The sequence below is a fragment of the Vespa crabro genome, chromosome 18, assembly GCF_910589235.1.
Source record: "Vespa crabro chromosome 18, iyVesCrab1.2, whole genome shotgun sequence".
In the NCBI taxonomy this organism is placed as follows: Eukaryota; Metazoa; Arthropoda; class Insecta; order Hymenoptera; family Vespidae; genus Vespa; species Vespa crabro.
The window spans coordinates 458344-477935 of record NC_060972.1 but is presented as its reverse complement, the minus strand read 5'-3'; the positions used below and the strand labels follow the sequence as shown (position 1 = coordinate 477935).

Genomic DNA, 19592 nt, shown 5'->3' with positions numbered 1-19592 from the left:
ATTCTTTATATTCATAAAATTAAACAAATAAGTTATAATTGAATTTCATTTAATTACTTTCTTGAAATATAAAGGAAGATTAATTATTTATTATCTTAAACATATGTATATTTAAAAAAATATATTTCTAATACAGTAATTACAGTAATCATAACAATTATAAAAATCCCAACATATTAAAATATGCATATATATTAGTAAATATCTTAAAAAATTCGTATAACATTCGTATACATATAATATACAATTTGAGTTGAATATACATATTTCTTTCTTTCAAGATAAACTAACAATAATTCAAGTATAAACATTAGACTAAACAATAATTAAAATCACGTATAAATATTTAAATTTACACAGGATATTATTAAAATATGAGATTAAACTTTACCAGAAAATTATATTAATTATATTAATACAATTGATGCAAAAGTATCATATAAATATTGATCCCCACAAATTCAATCTTTCAGTTATAGATTTTAAAAGATAACAATCATAATTGGATTCCAAATAATCATCCTATAATACATAAATTTATATACCTTTATAAATAGGCACTCGTTTTGCTGTAAATGCTGAAAGACCTTCTAATCTATCTTCAGTATTTATAACTTTATTGTAACATTGTTTTTCAATTTCTAATCCATCTTCTATAGACATTTCTATACCTTTTGATATAGCCTCTTTTGCTAGTCTAAGTGAGATTATAAAACATAGTATAATATGTTACAATACAAAATTAAGAATATATGATACTTACTTTACTCCAATAGGACCATTAGGTAGAATTTCTCTTGCAAGTGATAATGCAGCTTGATAAGCCGCATCACCATTTTTATTCTGTAGTACAACTTCATTTACAAGATGAATATTCTTTGCTTGTTGTCCATTCAAAATACGCGCTGTGTAAATAAGTTCTTTAGCTATAGCAGATCCAACTATTCTTGGTAATCTCTGAGTACCACCGGCACCTGGTATTATTGCTAGTTTTGTTTCTACAAGACCTAGTTTTGCCTCTAAAGCTGCTATTCTAATATCTGTAGCCAATGCAAGTTCTAAACCACCACCCAATGCTACACCATCTATAGCAGATATAACTGGTATTGATATTGACTCTATGTCGTTCATAATATTCCTTAAGGATGTTACGAATTCTGACACTTCTGATTTACTCATCTTTAATCTTTCATACAAATCAGCACCAGCACAGAACACGAATGGTACCAGACTACGAATAATTAATACTCGTAATTTATCATCTTTTTTAATAGTAGAGATTGCATTATTTAATTGCGAAACAAGATTTTTTCCAAAAGCATTACGGGTATTCGGGCGATTTAGTCCTAGAACTACTATACCATTATCTTTCCCATCAAGATATTTTAAGATCACTTCTTTTACTTCAGTTTCTAAATGTAACTTTGTATTAGTAGAAAATAATTGTGTTGCAATTCTACTGCCATTGTAAACAAGTGAAGCAATCTGAATGTTTTTTATTAAAGAAACCATGACTTAAAATATCAAAAATATTTTTTATGACAAATATAACCTGAAACAATTTTAATGATTATCAATAGTAAAAAAACATCTTACTTATTACAACAACAATTGTATTGCTTAAATGTATTTAAAGGTCTAAAAAATCAAATATAATATTGTAAATAGAAAATTTAATAAAATTTAATAATATTAAAATTTTATAATATTTAGTTTCTTACTATAATAATGAGAATTAATGTTAATATTATAATAATATATTAAGAAATAATATTAATTTTTTTATGTAAAAACAGTCAATATTATATATTAGATATATATCTATTTACATGATTTTTTTTATGAAAATGGATAACAATAACATAAATAAAACAAAAATATGAATAATAATATATTACTTACCAACAATTTTCAGAATTAAATACACTATATTTATTAGGTACAGAATTCAATTTTTTAAAAATTTATTTGGACTTTGTACATTCTCATTTTGACCGATAATAAACCTATAGCATTATGCAAAGTGCTAGCTAGTAAAAAAAAATTAACGAAAGTTCAAATATGGCATATTTAACTTAACTTCAGCTTTACCGCCAAATAATATAAAATTGTAATTCACAATTTTCAATTTTCTCTGGATAACTCATCGTATATCATAGTATTTTTTTTTAATGTTATTTAATTTGTAATACATGCAACATCATTTAAAAATATATCAAAAACATACAAAGTTACAGTTTTAAATGATCGGTTACGAATTGATTACCATTTTCGCACGAAGCATAAGTGACTTCAGCGGGTATGGACGAAATATGAACTACAAACGCAATAGTGAAGCATTGTCTTCACCATGTGTCTACTGTATCGATGTATAGACTTGTATAGATTATACTCCTATATAGACTATACTTCTAACTAGAAGTATAAACTATGAAGATAGATTACTTAAAAAATATTTGTTAACTGTACGAACTTTATATTTCGTCTTTCTAATTAAACTTATATATATGGCTAAAGTCTATTTAAACTATTTCGATTATTAGCATATATATATGCGTACATTTTTTGATCATTATTACCAAAGTGTGTTACATTCTTAGATATTGTGAGTTAGCGCGAATATTTATGGTTATTTGTACGTTTGTTATATAAAAAAACTAAAATTATATAAAAAAATTAAAAATATAAACAAAATTAAACAGGTTATAAAAAGTCCATCATTGCTATCAAGTTACTAGACAACATTTTTCATTAGTGATAAAAACAACTTTATCAAGAAAAGTGTTATGTCGTTTGTTTATCTCAAAAGAAAAGAATAGAAACAATTTATCAGTATGAAAACTGTGAAGTATCTGTATGCATGGATTACTTCAAATAATATCATACCATACAAAACAATTAGTCAATATTCCTGTCAATAGTCAATATTATCAATAATGTATATGTATGTAACAAGATTTATTCTTTCTTACATAATTTTTATTATATTTTTGTTTTTGTTTTTTATTACAGAGCATTGAACTTTTATATAATTGACATAAAATATATGTAAAAATTACTAGAATATGGTTTTTTCTTTTTTTTTTAATTTTTCTATATAAATACAATAAAAGAAAAATTGGTGATGAGGACATTATTTTTCATTTTTTCTTGATGCAAATGGATCATGCAAATGAATCAAGCAACCATCAGCTCAATATTACTTGCAATGAAATGTATATCATAAAAAAATAATATATATTATCTTTTTATTGTTAAAAATAATACATATTATTTTTTTATAATATGCATTACATTAAACTTTGTGAAAATTCTGGTCCAACGCTAACTGCACAGTAATTTCAACTACTACATTTATTAACTCTAATTAACTAAATTTTATGCAATTGAAAGATTTTATATTCTCCTGTACAAATCCGTGTGCGTTTAACACGGTTGATTTTAAATCCATAGTACCATGAGATCTATTTCTTATATCTATACATTTTATTATCATTTTCATAACCTGCGTCTATCATGAATAAATCTCGTGACGCGAAGAACACGGGATATATTTAAATATGCTTATTTCAACTCTATGTGCAGTTTCAATGACTCCCATAAGTGCCATATCTTATACGTTTCGTTACTATGACTTTAATAGAACTTAATTATATAGAAATAAGAAATATACTCCTTTTGAAAGATAAAAGTATGAATTTAATTTAATTAAAAAAAAAAGAGAAAAGCGAAAAATGTAAAAAACTCGACTTTAATAATAAAAATATACAATTTTAAATAATTCTACTTGCATACGCAAAAGTGGAACCTTAATACATTTTCGTTTGTTTGTTTCGGCTTCATACATACTTTTATTCAGTATTGTTTCAGTGGTTCTCACAAATGTCATGTCTTATACATTTCGTAGCTATGATTTTAATATGGAACTTGATTATATAAAAATAAAATTATGAATTTAATTGAATTATAAAAAAGAAAAAAGTGAAAAATTTACTTTTCTCGATTTTGCTAATAAAAATGCATAAAATATGAAATAATCTTATTCGTGTACGCAGGGCAATATGGGATTGAAGATGGAATCTACCCATCGTCATAAAAGCATTTTAAGTGACGTGATAAAATTAAAATATAACTAAGAGCCATTCTGAAAAGGCTCTTATGAATCTTCGAAAATAATTTAGTATCCTAAGTTGCCTTCTTAAGACACAGTTTGTGGGGGCCTTTTCGGCATATAATCTCTTCTTTGCTTCTTGCAAGTTATCCATTACGTGCAAGCAAGAAAAGAGTTTCCGATTAAAAAACTCCATCATTCAACAAATGTAATAACAAAATTTAGCGTATTAAAATGATTAATACAAAATTAGAACTATTCTTAATTCTAAAATTTGAAAGAAAATCAACAATCTTAAAGAAACTTTGACGCAAGCCTAAAAAGAAAAAGCTTAAATCGTTGGTATAAAATATGATTACTAGCTTTTAATTGAGAGATATCTGGAAACCATAAGGGAGAAACAGGAATTAGTATATTAATCGGTGAAAATCCTGAACTAAAAATTAATCAACTTATTCTAGAGTCTCCTTGCTTTTTAGTAATGACTACTTATCTTTTCTTTTTTAAAAGTAATAATTCTACTGAACTTTGTTCTTTCAAAAGCAATGACATTATTGAAATCTTTATTTTATCAATTCAAATTGATTAAATATTTAATTAATTTTTACTTAAAAATATAATGAAAAATCCTTGGACGCTCATTCTTAGAAACGATTATTCTATTACAAGAAAATATCTACCTCGAATATCTTCTTGTTTATTGTTTATTAAAACTCGTAAATATCCATGAATATCGATATTAAAATGCAAATAAATATAAACGCGTATGAAACAAGAAGATTCTATTCTGATTTAATAAATCAAAAAATAAAAAACCATTCTCGTGTAAATCTCCGAAGAAAAGTTTCTCGTGGTCACTCAAGTAACATAAGAAGAGCATTATGTTTAAAGAAAAATTATTTAATTAGAACCAATCACCCATGCCGATCCAGACCTTTCATCTTAGACATGATTGAGTGATCTGATGGACTTAAAAATTTACTTACCACTTAAGAAATTCTATGATGTTTCCAGATAAGTCAACATCGCTGTAAATTGAATCCATCTTCAATGATACGCTGACTCTAATACGCAGTAGTTATTTATTAACGAACGATCACCGAATTTAATTCGCAAAACTCTACTGTCTTCTATAAATACAATCCGATTGTTAAAAATATTTTTCTCGAACAAACAATATTAAATCGCAAAAAATTAAACAAATAATGTTTTTAATTCGTAATTTTTGGTTTTTATTTTAGCGATACTACTTTCGATTTCACCATTATTTCGCACATATTACTTTCGCAATGATGTTCTAAAACAGAAAAATGAAAACAATTATTAGTATCATTGTTATAATAAGAAATTATTGAAAACATTGAATGAGATTCAAAGTAATATGATTCAAAGTAAAATTAAATGATATTCTAATATTAAAGAAATGTTTGATATAAAAATACATTTACTTTAAGTTTTTGTTGATTCTTATACAGATGACCATTCTGTTCCAAGATAATAAAAAAAGTATAGGTAAGTTTCTTATGACGACAAAAATTTTTATTTACGACGCATAATACTGCTTCTGTTTTGCGATTCTTGTGTTTTTATTTTAGTAATACAATACTAGATTCCCTTATTCTTTCGCGCATGATTACAATGATGTTCTGAAATAGAAAAATAAAAATAGAATTATTAGTCACATAATTATAAAAGGAAATTGAAAATATTAAGAAAATATTTGATACAAAAATATATTTATTTAAAATTTTTGTTAATGCTTGCACAATTGGCATTTTATTTAGTTATATTCCTTGTACCTCATATATTGTTTAAATATTTAAAAAATTATCGAAAGTACAAGTTATTTAAGTTTAAGCCATATAAAAAGAGAGAATTTCGATTTTTATTCGTTGAAATACAAAAGTATACTAACTCAATAACTAATAAAGTTAATTGAGCGTTCGTTTTTGTTGATATTAATTGCAGGCAACAACTCCGAATTCGAAATTTAAGTGTATTGAAATATTCATTTAAAATTATTTAAATTTAACGCATTTTACGAACTGTATAATTTTTAAGCGAATATACTATTGTTTAAATATTAATTTATTAATGGTTTATTATATATATCCATGCATATTATAAATTGTTCAAATAATTATAAATTTATCGAAAGTATAAATTTTGTAAGTCGAGTTCGAGATTTGCATGTGTTGAAATATTAAATTGAAATTTTGTATTTAACGCCTGTTACGGGCTATGTAATGTTTAAACGAATGTATTATTCTCTAAATATTAGTTTATTATACTTTGTGTACATTATAGATTATTTAAATAAATAAAATTGTCTATAATATAAATTATTTAATCTTAGTCATATGGAAAAAAAGAATCTCATTGAAATGCAAAAGAAAATTGTTCGATAACTATCAAAGTCATTAAAAAGTTTATTCTTATTGATATTACTTGAAGGCAATGACTCAGAGTTCAAAATTTAAACACATTGAAAATTTTGATTACATTTATTTTCTATTCAACGTATATTACGACATATGGTAATGTTTAAATAAATGTACAAACTTGATTATTATACACTATTGTCATATAATTATTAATTATTAATAAAGTTCATTATAGTACTATAAACATTTTAAATAAATATTAAATAATCGAAAAAATCGTTTATAATGGCAGACTAATAGTTTTTCGTTTGTCAAAGTCACTCAAACTCTTTTTCTTCGTTATTATTTAATGAAAACGAAAGTATTAAAATTCATAACAATCGAAATTTAAGATTAAAATTATTTTATTTTGACATTGTATTAACGCGTATGTGATGTTTAAATAAAATAAGTGCATTTTTAAAACAATTATGTAAATTTGATTCATATAAATTATTATTATTTAATTATTAATATTAATGAAGTATACTAAAGTGCTATTTTTAATAAATGTTAAATAAATATTCAGTAGTCGAAAAAATTGTTTATTCTAATCTTTATTAAAATATCGGTTATTAACTTTATAATGTTTAAACAATTGTACGATTGTTAAGTTAAATATTAATTATACTCTGCTTCTGTATATATATTTTATACTGTTTAAATACATATAAATTATATATAATATATAATTAATATTAATTACATATTATATGTATTTCACATGTTAAAATACATATAATAATTAAAAAGATTATATAAGCTTATTTGCATAATAATTGAATCCTCATTTTTCTTTTATATCAACTAAATAAGAAAATTTCATAAAAATGTTCAGTTTCGCAAAATCAATAAGAACTAAAATAAAATCGATATAAGAAAAAAAATGAAAAAGAAAAATGTGTATTACAAACCGATTATATATAAGGCAAAAAGACAATAAAAACGGGCAAAATAAAAAAACCGCTTTGTATTTGTCATCGTATCTCATCAGTATTAGATATATCTATTAGTGAATGGTTACATGCCTAAATTATTGAAAAAACAATTTGTTGAAAATTCGTGCAAAATATCATCACGCATGGTGACATTAGATTGCACCTAAAAGAGAGTATAGAAATCATTGTGAAACACTAAAGACTAAATTGGTTATATTGTATCTTGTTTAAATATATTCTTTCATCTTTTGTTAATATAAATAATCATCATATATAATGTAGTATGTACATGATTTATATAATATTTAAGTACATATTTCGTCTTCTACTTATTCTTTTTATCATTATATTTTAATGTTATATATTATTATTACAGTAGTAGTAATAGTAATAATATTTATATACGCCTATAAGGAAAATTACAGAGAAAAATAGCACAGAGAATTATACTTTAATCGTCTACTTCACATAAATAAATACATTCAAGTGTTTATATGAAACTTAGTAGTGAGGTTACGAGCTTCTTCCTTTATGCCGCAAAGTTCAAGGGGCAGGATTATATGAAATTTTTTTTTTCACAAAAAATGTCTGAAATAGAATTTAAGTTAACAGTAAGTCCAGTCATAATTCTTGACAAATTTTAATGAACAAAATCTTATTTTAAAGATGAAAATTTAAGCAAGGACATGGTTTTTTTAAATTTTTGGATAAGCTTGATTCTTATGCATAAATTATTCTTGGAAAAACATTTTTAACATTTTTAATTTTATTTATTTTGTTTGAAAATAAATAAAAAACATATCTGCGTTTAAATTTTCATCTTTAAAATGATACTTTATTTTTTAAAATCGATCAAGAATTATATTTGGATTTATTAGTAGCATACGTTGTTATAAAACTAGAAGTAATAAACAGCATTAATGCGTACGTCTTATTATTAATAACATAAATAGGAAAATCAAATTATGTTGTTCCACACTTTATTGTTAGATACAATAATACAAATGATTTTTTGCATAAAAGTTCATCTACATTTTGAAAGGTATTTCAAATAGTACAAAATGATTTAATATATTTATAAGTCTGTTATTTTCTTAATGTATATGATTGAATTATTACTATGATTATCCACGACCTCTTCCAGGTTGTGATCCTCCTGGTTGATTTTGTTGATTTAACCAAGGTGCAGAACCTGTACCTCTCCCTCTTTGGTTTTGCCCACGACCTCTTCCACGAGCTAAATACAAATAATTAAATAAATAATAAGTATATAGAAATATATTTCATTTTCATCAATGTTATTATAAACATATATACAACATACAAATATCAATAAATAGTACAAAAATGTATATTATAATCAAACATTTATTATTTTATGAAACAAAGTTTAATCTTTATACATATTTATAACTTCTTTTAAAATTATTATGTGCTAGTATTAACATTATTATTTTAATTTACTTTCTACGAAATATTAACATTTTAGATTTTAAATATGCATCATACAATATTATAATAATATGAATATCGTACATGTAAAAACTGATATATAAATTAATATTGTGAAGTTATATTTAATGAACTTACTAATGATTAAGTTATAATAATGAACTTACATCACCAGAAACATTATTAATATTAAAATAATTCTAGCAGTAAATCATTTAATATATAAATTTATAAATATTTCTACTACTTTTAGAATTGACAAACTTACCTTGAGCACGTAAAATAGCGGATTTTCCTCTGCCCGCGGTACCTGAACCTTTACCACCTGGCCTTTTAAACATAGGCGCATTTTTCAACATGTCCGGTAATATTAAAAATCTTATTTTGGATCCACGAATATATACATTTTCTAATTGAGCAATTTGTTTATCTCTATACGTTACTGTTATATTTTGCATTTGACAATTCATATTATCTTCGGCTTCTATTAATTTACCACGATATACCTCACCGGTGTTCGTTTCGCATGTTATTATATGTCCTTCTGCTTCGTGAAGTACTTTAATAGGTACTCCGATCGACATGATGCTCGTTTCTGTTTACAAATGTATTTTATGTTCTTACGAAAGTACTGAACAAAATACAAATATAAGATCTACCAATACCATAAGTTTCTCTCAAAAAAATTTGTTTTACTTGGTTATATTAATTTATATATACCATAGATCGTACTTCTTAAGATAAAAACCCTAATACATTTGCAGTTCAGTTAAAAATATACTTGATTGCGATGATAACGCCCCCATCTGTAGAGCGTCATTTGCCATTGGACAAGTGACAACAACCTAACCAATAGCAATGCAAATTAAATGCAGCACTTCTTAAAAAAGATTCCGTCATTTCTTGCTCGATCTTTGTCGCGAGATATTATATCTATATAATTAAATTTTACAGTCGTTAACCCTTTGAAGTTTATAAAGTTTCCAATACATTTGTTACTAAATTCATTTTTATATGGGTGTTGGTTCTCTTTATTATCGACGAATTCTACATATTTTTTCGTTCTTTTTATATTTATAATTACAAAATTTTATATCACTATTGTCTTTCTGTGCCGCATGTTCATGATTAACGACAATATGGTTTACCCCATACCCTATACTTCCCTAGTATAATACAATAGAACTGTCAAAGAAATGTAATGTTGCATGATATAAAATTGCAATTTAAACATTTGTTAGAGCACCGATCTCTTTTAAGAAAATGGTAAGTAAATGATATGAAATTTGTTTAGTATATTAACCGTAACATTATAAAGCTAATGTAATCTTGATTGCGTAAACAATCTGGAAGCAACGCAAATTTCTACTTGCAATATTTGCTTTTGCATTATTTTACGTTTTAGTTTCTACATGCATATGACGAAATGCGTTATTGTTATCGTTGTTGAAGATATGCTGTGTCAAACATTCGTGTCATTTATGATCAGATTATAAATATCTGCCAACTAATCTACATACATTAAATTTTTACTGATATTTTATGATAATTTTTTTTCTTTTTTGAAGTGGAATATTTATCAAGAATTTTTCACCAATCAAATTTCTTTCTACATATCTATATATTACTTTCAATTAAAATAGTTAATTTTTTTGCTATAGAAGAAAAGGAATTGCATTCTCAATTAGTAAATTTTCTTCTCTGTGTCCTAACCTAATTATCTTCATTAAAGGATTATCCTACAGTATTATGTAAATAACTTATTTTTTGTATTAAATCATATTAAAAACAGTCAAGTGTTTCATTTGCATTTTCTATTCATGAGTCTTTGATACATTCATATGGATAAATAGTTTTGTTCAGAAAGTATTTGATGTCATATTTATGATATAAAATTTTTTAAATTTATTTCTTTCGTTAGATTTTCATATAAAATTTTCTCATAATAACTTTCATCGTAAAAAATAATAGATTATCACAATGCCATGGAGAAATTTCCACTGAAGGGCACTTCATCTTTAAATTCTCCTGTCTCTCACATAAATGCAAGTTCTATCACGACATATCGTTCGGTTGATGCAAAGGTATATTAAATTTTTATTTGTGTTTGCCTTATTTTATCAATATTATTTATATATTATTTTATAGAATATGTTATAAGTATAATGTTATAAAGTTTATATACATAATAATTCTATATTTCTAGGTCATAAACAATAGTAATAGTAACATAGATGAGGCACGGTTGCAAGGTGGAAGTTTAGGTCGTGAAACGAATTTAAGCAGTGACGAAGACATGTTGGATGTTAATCATCACTCTGCATCCCATGATTTAGATAATAATGTTTTATCAGAACATTGTATTCGTGTTGATGATGTATCTTCACGTAAGTTATTTATAAATTAGTGGATAATAAATGCATTAATACTTATATTTTAATATGCTTAATAGTTTAAAAATATTTCACTTTAAATAGATTTTAAATATAGATTTTTATGGTAATATGTAAAATGTTGCAAAATTTTTATATCACATGTTGATCAATTTTATTAGTTTCAGTTGATTCCGATGATATACCTGGGATTGGACAATATGAGGACTTCCATACTATTGATTGGCAAAGAGATATTGCGCGAGATCGAATGCGACATCGATATATTATTAAAAAGAAACATGATTCTATTTGGGGTTTAATCAAAGGGGCTCATGATGCTTGGTCTGGATGGCTCTGCGTTTTATTTGTTGGTCTTTTTACGGGAGTTGCTGCTGGTGTGATAGATATTGGAGCATCTTGGATGACAGATCTTAAATTTGGAATATGTCCGCAAGCTTTTTGGTTAAATAAAGAACAGTGCTGTTGGAGTTACAACGAAACAACTTTTGATGGTGGGAATTGCTCTCAGGTTAAGATTTTCAGACGTATATATATGTATATATATATATATATATGTACATTTACAGTTTATTAATTTTATTGAATGTATTAGATTTATATAATACTATTGGATATAGATATTACTTTTTCTTTGCAGGATATACTTACATTTATACAATTTATTTACAATTTATTTATACAAATTATTTATACAATTACATTTACAATTACTTGTAAATGTAATTGTATAAATAATTGATTCAATTGTACCATACTCTTATTATACTCTCGATTTATCTCAATTAAGTATTTCCGTCTCTCTTACTCTTACTTTATTACCCTTGCAGTGGTGGACATGGCCGGAAGTATTCAACCAATCAAAGGATGGTGCAGGGCCGTACACAATATCATATATGTTTTATATAGCATGGGCTCTTTTATTTGCATCACTTTCTGCATCTTTGGTACGAATGTTTGCACCGTATGCTTGTGGCTCTGGTATACCTGAGGTGTGTATAAGGATTAACATTTTTTTTTGTAATTTATCTATTATATATCAAATAATTATATGTAATAATTATATTTGTTTATGTATTGAATTTTTATTAAAGTATTTCTGTTTTAGATTAAAACGATATTAAGCGGTTTTATTATTAGAGGATACTTAGGAAAGTGGACATTAATTATTAAATCTGTTGGTTTAATTCTTTCGGTATCGGCGGGTTTAAGTTTGGGTAAAGAAGGTCCAATGGTACACATTGCTTGCTGTATAGGCAACATATTTTCATATCTATTCCCAAAATATGGAAGGAATGAAGCAAAAAAGAGGGAAATTTTATCGGCCGCTGCTGCAGCTGGTGTATCAGTTGCTTTTGGTGCACCAATTGGAGGTGTCTTATTTAGTTTGGAAGAGGTATGATCTTTATCAAGATATGTAATATATTTATATATTTTTTTTTCACATTATTTTAATGTTTAATTGAAATTGGAAGATTATTTTTTATTTAAGAATACATAAATCTAGCTATTATATATGTATGTATGAATGGGTGAATTATTAATAGAAAGAGAAAAACTATAAAATATATCCAAATTTTATATAAAAAATAGTAATACTTATATAAGATTAGAGACTTTTATGAAATTCTTTTTAATTGAAAATAGTGATACACAGCATAAAACATTATCAATTTTTGTTGAAATGTAATAAGTAACGATATGCTTCTATCCTATAATGTTTCAGAACAGTTGCATTTCAGTTGAAGAATAGCTAACAAATTCTACAGAGTCATGTATACCAACATTTAAAAAGCACAGTGGAAAACTATATAATCTTGATCACTGATGCACCTAGTTGATTTCAAAAGTATGTTTAGCGATTGATCAGTATTAATTGACAATAAAAAATGTTTTTGTACGAATAGATGATATATACAAATTTATTATTATTTTGTAATTTTCATATATTTCAATTCAACATAAATAAAATATTCTAGTAGATTATTATGAATAATAATAATTGTATATACAATAGGAAGTGTTATATACTTAAATAGTATATTTATGTTACAAATTCTTAAATATAAATAAAGAAAAGATAAAAATATAAATTTCATAAAAATTGATTCTTAGTAAAATGTCTTATTATTATGTTTATTTTTCTCATATAAGAACTCACAGAATATTTGATTAAAATTCTATTACTTATATATTTTCTCTCATATATATATATATATATATATATATACTAACTTAATATTTACATATGCATCTGTAATTCTACAGGTCAGTTATTACTTCCCTTTGAAGACATTATGGAGATCCTTCTTCTGTGCATTAATAGCAGCTTTTGTTTTACGTTCTATAAATCCATTTGGAAATGAACACTCAGTACTATTTTATGTAGAATATAATAAACCTTGGATATTCTTTGAATTAATACCCTTTGTTATGCTTGGTATAATGGGAGTAAGTATATTCTAAAATAATTTTACATTTTAATACAATACTATTAAAGAGAAATTAATTTATTGTTTCAGGGTATAATTGGTACATTGTTTATTAAAGCAAATCTTTTTTGGTGTCGATATCGTAAAACTTCTAAATTAGGTCAGTATCCAGTTACAGAAGTTTTGATCGTAACAGTAGTAACAGCTGTAATTGGATATCCAAATCCATACACAAGAATTAATACAAGTCAACTTATTTATTTACTCTTCAGTCAATGTGGGGTTTCTAATGCAGATATTTTATGGTAATGTATATAAGTATATCGGTAATAATATGGTATATAACTAACTATATGTCTTTATATTTTATAGTGATTATAATAGAAATTTCACAGCTGTAAAGTCTGCGATTGAAATTGCAGCAGCTGGTCCTGGAGTGTACAAAGCCATATGGCTACTTGTACTTGCACTTATTTTAAAATTAATTATGACCATATTTACATTTGGTATGAAAGTACCCTGTGGTTTATTTATACCTTCCCTTTGTTTGGGTGCTATCATGGGTCGAATAGTTGGAATAGGAATGGAACAACTTGCTTATTATTATCCTCATATTTGGATGTTTAGTGAGGAGTGTTCTACAGGAGTTGATTGCATAACACCTGGATTATACGCAATGGTAGGAGCTGCTGCTGTACTTGGTGGTGTTACCAGAATGACTGTTTCTTTGGTTGTTATCATGTTTGAATTAACTGGTGGTGTTCGATATATCGTTCCGTTAATGGCAGCTGCTATGGCTAGTAAATGGGTAGGCGATGCTCTTGGAAAACAAGGCATTTATGATGCCCATATTGGTCTTAATGGATATCCATTTTTGGATAGCAAAGACGAATTTCAGCATACAACATTAGCTGCTGATGTTATGCAACCTAAGTAAATTCAATAATAATTTGTTATTTACTATTATTACCTACTATATGTAATTTCTTGTAATTATATTTTTTATTTCAGACGTAATGAAGCTCTGCATGTTCTTACTCAGGATTCGATGACAGTTGAAGATGTAGAAACTTTACTCAAAGATACTGAACATAATGGTTTTCCAGTTATAGTTTCTAAAGAATCTCAATATTTAGTTGGTTTTGTTTTACGACGAGATCTTAATCTTGCTATAGCTAATGCCAAACGCATGATAGAAGAAATTACTGGTCAATCTCTAGTTATCTTCTCTAATGGAAATAATATTCAAGCACATTCACCGCCTCCATTAAAACTGAAAAAGATATTAGATATGGCACCGATTACTATTACAGATCAGACTCCAATGGAAACTGTAGTTGATATGTTCAGAAAATTAGGATTACGCCAAACCCTTGTCACTCATAATGGGTAAGAACAAAATTTTAATTCTCACATGGTTTAATCATAAATAGTGATACAAAAAAATTTTACTAGAATAATTTTTATTACAGACGATTATTAGGGGTAATCACGAAAAAAGATGTCTTGAGACATGTAAAACAACTTGATAATGAAGATCCTAACTCTGTTTTGTTTAATTAAATTATGGTTATTAATTATTGATAAAGAGAATGAATATAAAGCTTGACATATACTAATTTCAAGTTTGAAAGAAAAACACAATAGATCATAATAAACTAGTATTTGTGAACATGATTCAACACCACTTAAAATGTTCACGAGTTCGCGCATTCTTTATGATCTTGAAGATCCTGTATATGCGAATTACTCGAATGTTTGAAAGTGATATAGATAAATTTTTATTCATTTTGTTGGAAAAGACTATGATTTAGTTTCAAATAATGATAAATGAGATCATGTTAATCATTGAAGGTTTATGTGGCATTATAAGCATCACAGTATACAATATAAGTAATTCGATATTATCCTTTATTCCATTTGTTATAGATGTGATTGATTAAAATGTTTGGAAATGTAATAAGAAATGTTGAAATAATAGTTTATTTCATTTTTTTATAAGCAACAAATATTTACATCACTAATCAATGATATGAATTTTAAATATATGTAAATATTACAAAAATTATGTTATAACTACATATATATTACATTGTAGACAATGTGATAAATATAATTTAAATTACACATAATCTCTCTCTCTCTCTCTCTCTCTCTCTCTCTCTTTCTCTCTCTCTCTCTTTCTATATATATATATATTTATATTACGATTTGTGATCTTCCTCTATTTTTAATATCTTTTATCTATACATTCTTTTATAACTAATTTTATATATATATATATATATATATATATATATATATATATATATATATATATAAACAACAATATATTTTATATATAAAATATAATTTAAATTATTTTAAGCATCTAAATAACTATAATCACATTAACGGAAAGAATGACATCATTGCGCAGTTTTAGATAGAGTGAAAATTAGGTGGGAGAGATTCGAAGTCGTGACTCAGTGATGCATTATTATCGTACTCTTGGACCCTGGTGCACAATTTATTTTTTGTAAAAGAAATGAATTTATTTACGCGAGCTTATTTTGTTGATTATCAGCTACTGCTTGACGACGTGAAGAGGATAAAATCAGCTGTTTCATCAGGCAGGATTTGAATCGATAAAAATGCTTGATCATTTTCTCCGTGAATGCGATATATTTTTATAGAACTATAAAAGATAATACCTTTTACAGAAGTATCATAAAATAAGTAATGTATTAATACATTATTTAAAAAAATTTTTAATTGTCTCTGCTACAGCTGTTATCCAAGTAGCAGCAGCATATGCTCCTGCATCTATCTGTTGCATATAATGTTCTTGCTTTACGTAAGAGGCCCGTCCTGCTCTGTATTAAGAAATATATAATACAGATAATTATAGTAATATAATATAATTTACTCATTAATTATTATGAAATTATTTTTCTTTTTACCTAGCTTTTATGCCTTTTGTTGCTTCACATCCTTGCCATGTTGCAATAGTTATATTTTGAATAATATCGGTTAAAGATGCTGTTACTAATTGTTTAAATGTTCTACATGCAGGATCTAATGCATCCAACTATATTATACAAGATATATAGTGAATATAAATAATATTATTTTAATTATTTCCTTATATATTATGAATTATTGATATTATTATGTATTAATATAATATTATAATTAATTTTATCTTTATTATGTGTAATAATTAATCAAACATTATTATACCATTGTTCTGTCGCCAGGTTTTGCTTTTCCATATTTTATAATACTATCTAGTGCACTACAAAATGTACGAGACCATGCAGAGGTAATATCTTCATTTTCTTTAAGGGATAATAATTCTTTTGCTCCAGTTGTAAAAAATAAACAATATAATGCACCAGATGATCCTCCCATGCTTTCTTCTGCAATATCAGCTATTTGTGCTAATAATAAAGAAGGATAAGTGAAAGACAGTTTATTCAGATGTTTTTGAATACCTGAAATAAATATATATTTTTTATAATTTGTATATACCATAAAGTTTAGTATCTTATTTTTTATGTAAAAAATTGTAGTAGGAGAAAAATTATAAGCATACTCATGGTAAATCTTTTAAGAGTTGTCCCACAATCTCCATCCCCACAACAACTGTCCAATTCATTAAGATATATTTCTTTTTCAATAATGCTTTTACATGCATTTTGCAGACATAATTTTATTAAATGTCCATATTGATTATCTACCTGAATGCCAATTTTGTCTAATTTCTTTTTCTCTACTTCGTTAAACGGTGTTTGTGTTATAGTTAAAGGAATACTATAAAAACAACCTGGCCATCCTGGAGCATTTGTCGCATCATCCAGACAGCTTAGAAATACATTTTTATGACATTTAGGAATTTTTAATAACGTAATATGTATTCCAACACTATTTAACGATGTTACTAAAATTCCGGAATAAACTCGAAGTGGTTGTATGCTCTTATTATCTATAATAATATACTTATATATACGATTCTTCATATACATATATGTACTTTTCAAAAATTTAACATAACTTACTAAGTTGTTTTATAATTTCATGTGTGACAATGCCTTGTTCTAATTGACTTAATGCTCCAAAATTATTTACTACTACTGCAACATTATCGCCGCTGATCAATTTTAATTCTTCACAAATACGTTGTAACATGAGTGAAACGATTTCAGATGCATTTTTTATTTTCATTCGTTCATAACCAGCTTCTCCGTGAATACCCATACCAGCTTCTATTTCATCTGGTGCAAGTTCGAACATATATCCTTGACCTATATTGTGTTTCATAAATAATTTTATTTATGCAATTTTATTATTTACTGTATATTTGATATCATTCTTTCATGATTAAAAATAATATATAAATATATCTCATATTAATCGACAAACCAGGTATAGAACATGCTGATAATCCAACTGCATAAGTAGCCATATTTTCCACAGTATACTCTGCATATTTTAGTACTTCTGAAAGAGCTTTTCCTTTTTCAGCAAGTGCACCAGCAATTTTAATAACCAATAACATCCCAGTTAAGCCTCGTTTACCAATAGAACTTCGTTCTTTCTCAGGAATACTACAATCTTCGCCAACTATTATCTCCGCAATCTATCATATATTCGATATCAATTACCCATTATTGCAAATATTCTTTTGCATTGATTTAATGATAATAATAAATAAAATTAATTTAGAATTCTATTTTCTATAAACATACATTAATACCCGCTTGTTTTGCTTTTTCAAGCGCTATTCCAAAGTTAAGACGATCTCCAGTATAATTTGGAACTATTACTAATATACCCGCTATAACATATAAAAACGAAAAGAATTAAAAAAATAAATTCTACAATTGAAAAAATAAATAAAAAAGTTTAATACCTGTATTATCCTGTGCGACACAATTAATAGCATGTGTTATATGTTTAGAAGGTGGTGATGCAAATATAGAACCAGCTATGGCAGCTGTCAGCATACCAGTACCAACAAAACCTATACAAATCGATTCAAGAAGTAATTAAATAACTCATTGTTTACAAAACTATTTGAATATTTATAAATACCAGCAACAAACGGTTCATGACCACTACCACCACCACATATTATAGCAACTTTATTCTTCTGATCTCTAATCTGAAGTAAAATAAAAGCAAATATTGGAATATTTTATTACAATAAACTGAACATACCAGTATTATTATGTGTTACATACATCAGGAGATAGAACGACTTTGTGAGCTAATATTAATTCTAACTGCGGATAAGTATAACATAATCCTGACAAGGATTCTGCTACGGTATCATCGATTTTATTTACTAAATGTTTTAAACCAGCCATTGGAAGCACTATCGTGTTTAGACTCGGACGTGAATAACGAAACTATAATGTCTTTTCACAATGAACTTCGTTGATTAAGGTCATTAGGTTATCGTGCTAGTCTTCTGATTGACGTATACAGATTCAAAATATAGATAAAACGATTTACAATACTTGTTACTTGCCTTTTCAATGACATAAATACAAAATTCAAAACAAAAAATATTGTATATAAATGAATGTAAAAAAGTAATTGTGTATAAAATTACAAAATAATGTAGCATAACCGCGCGCGCGCGCGCACGCATCAAACACTAAATATAAAAAATTAATATATACATGTATATATTAATATGAAGAAAAACAAGGTTATTATTCATTTACTTGTGAAATCATTTGAGCAAAGATCTTGTATTATAAATAGAACCTATTTGTTGTATTTAATAATTAAATACAAAAGGAAAACTGAGTGTGATATTACGTTTTTTTATGTTCGTTGATTATATCACATCA

The 19592-nt window shown here is 25.9% G+C and overlaps 4 protein-coding genes across 8 annotated transcripts; 1 reads left to right on the top strand and 3 right to left on the bottom strand.

Annotated features, from left to right (window-relative positions):
* Nucleotides 1–216: 216 nt before the first annotated feature.
* LOC124430448 (methylglutaconyl-CoA hydratase, mitochondrial) lies at nucleotides 217–2285 on the bottom strand. The gene is made up of 4 exons (XM_046977040.1): nucleotides 2267–2285; nucleotides 1903–2030; nucleotides 764–1552; nucleotides 217–697 (listed from the first exon to the last, which is right to left on the bottom strand). The coding sequence occupies exons 3-4, from the start codon at nucleotides 1510–1512 to the stop codon at nucleotides 538–540; spliced, it is 909 nt and encodes a 302-aa protein (XP_046832996.1). The 5' UTR covers nucleotides 1513–1552; nucleotides 1903–2030; nucleotides 2267–2285; the 3' UTR covers nucleotides 217–537.
* A 6150-nt stretch (nucleotides 2286–8435) lies between these two features.
* LOC124430354 (small nuclear ribonucleoprotein Sm D3) lies at nucleotides 8436–9659 on the bottom strand. The gene is made up of 2 exons (XM_046976783.1): nucleotides 9193–9659; nucleotides 8436–8709 (listed from the first exon to the last, which is right to left on the bottom strand). Exons 1-2 carry the CDS (start codon nucleotides 9506–9508, stop codon nucleotides 8597–8599), a joined length of 429 nt encoding a protein of 142 aa, XP_046832739.1. The 5' UTR covers nucleotides 9509–9659; the 3' UTR covers nucleotides 8436–8596.
* A 176-nt stretch (nucleotides 9660–9835) lies between these two features.
* LOC124430353 (H(+)/Cl(-) exchange transporter 4) lies at nucleotides 9836–15881 on the top strand. 3 transcript variants are annotated; one of them, XM_046976781.1, is made up of 11 exons: nucleotides 9836–10190; nucleotides 10896–11008; nucleotides 11131–11311; nucleotides 11485–11828; nucleotides 12148–12309; nucleotides 12426–12713; nucleotides 13586–13768; nucleotides 13840–14054; nucleotides 14122–14682; nucleotides 14761–15138; nucleotides 15222–15881. In XM_046976781.1, exons 2-11 carry the CDS (start codon nucleotides 10910–10912, stop codon nucleotides 15310–15312), a joined length of 2502 nt encoding a protein of 833 aa, XP_046832737.1. In that variant the 5' UTR covers nucleotides 9836–10190; nucleotides 10896–10909; the 3' UTR covers nucleotides 15313–15881. The 3 variants fall into 3 exon arrangements, with proteins under 3 accessions (XP_046832737.1, XP_046832738.1, XP_046832736.1); XM_046976780.1 differs by having other exon boundaries at nucleotides 9837–10190; nucleotides 11479–11828; XM_046976782.1 differs by lacking the exon at nucleotides 10896–11008 and having other exon boundaries at nucleotides 11479–11828.
* Nucleotides 15882–16390: 509 nt separating this feature from the next.
* LOC124430362 (triokinase/FMN cyclase-like) lies at nucleotides 16391–19533 on the bottom strand. 3 transcript variants are annotated; one of them, XM_046976800.1, is made up of 10 exons: nucleotides 19265–19533; nucleotides 18826–18895; nucleotides 18644–18754; nucleotides 18480–18568; nucleotides 18154–18370; nucleotides 17790–18035; nucleotides 17327–17716; nucleotides 16972–17225; nucleotides 16692–16819; nucleotides 16391–16604 (listed from the first exon to the last, which is right to left on the bottom strand). In XM_046976800.1, exons 1-10 carry the CDS (start codon nucleotides 19385–19387, stop codon nucleotides 16484–16486), a joined length of 1749 nt encoding a protein of 582 aa, XP_046832756.1. In that variant the 5' UTR covers nucleotides 19388–19533; the 3' UTR covers nucleotides 16391–16483. The 3 variants fall into 3 exon arrangements, with proteins under 3 accessions (XP_046832756.1, XP_046832755.1, XP_046832758.1); XM_046976799.1 differs by lacking the exon at nucleotides 19265–19533 and adding an exon at nucleotides 18975–19258; XM_046976802.1 differs by lacking the exons at nucleotides 18826–18895; nucleotides 19265–19533 and adding an exon at nucleotides 18952–19117.
* Nucleotides 19534–19592: the final 59 nt, after the last annotated feature.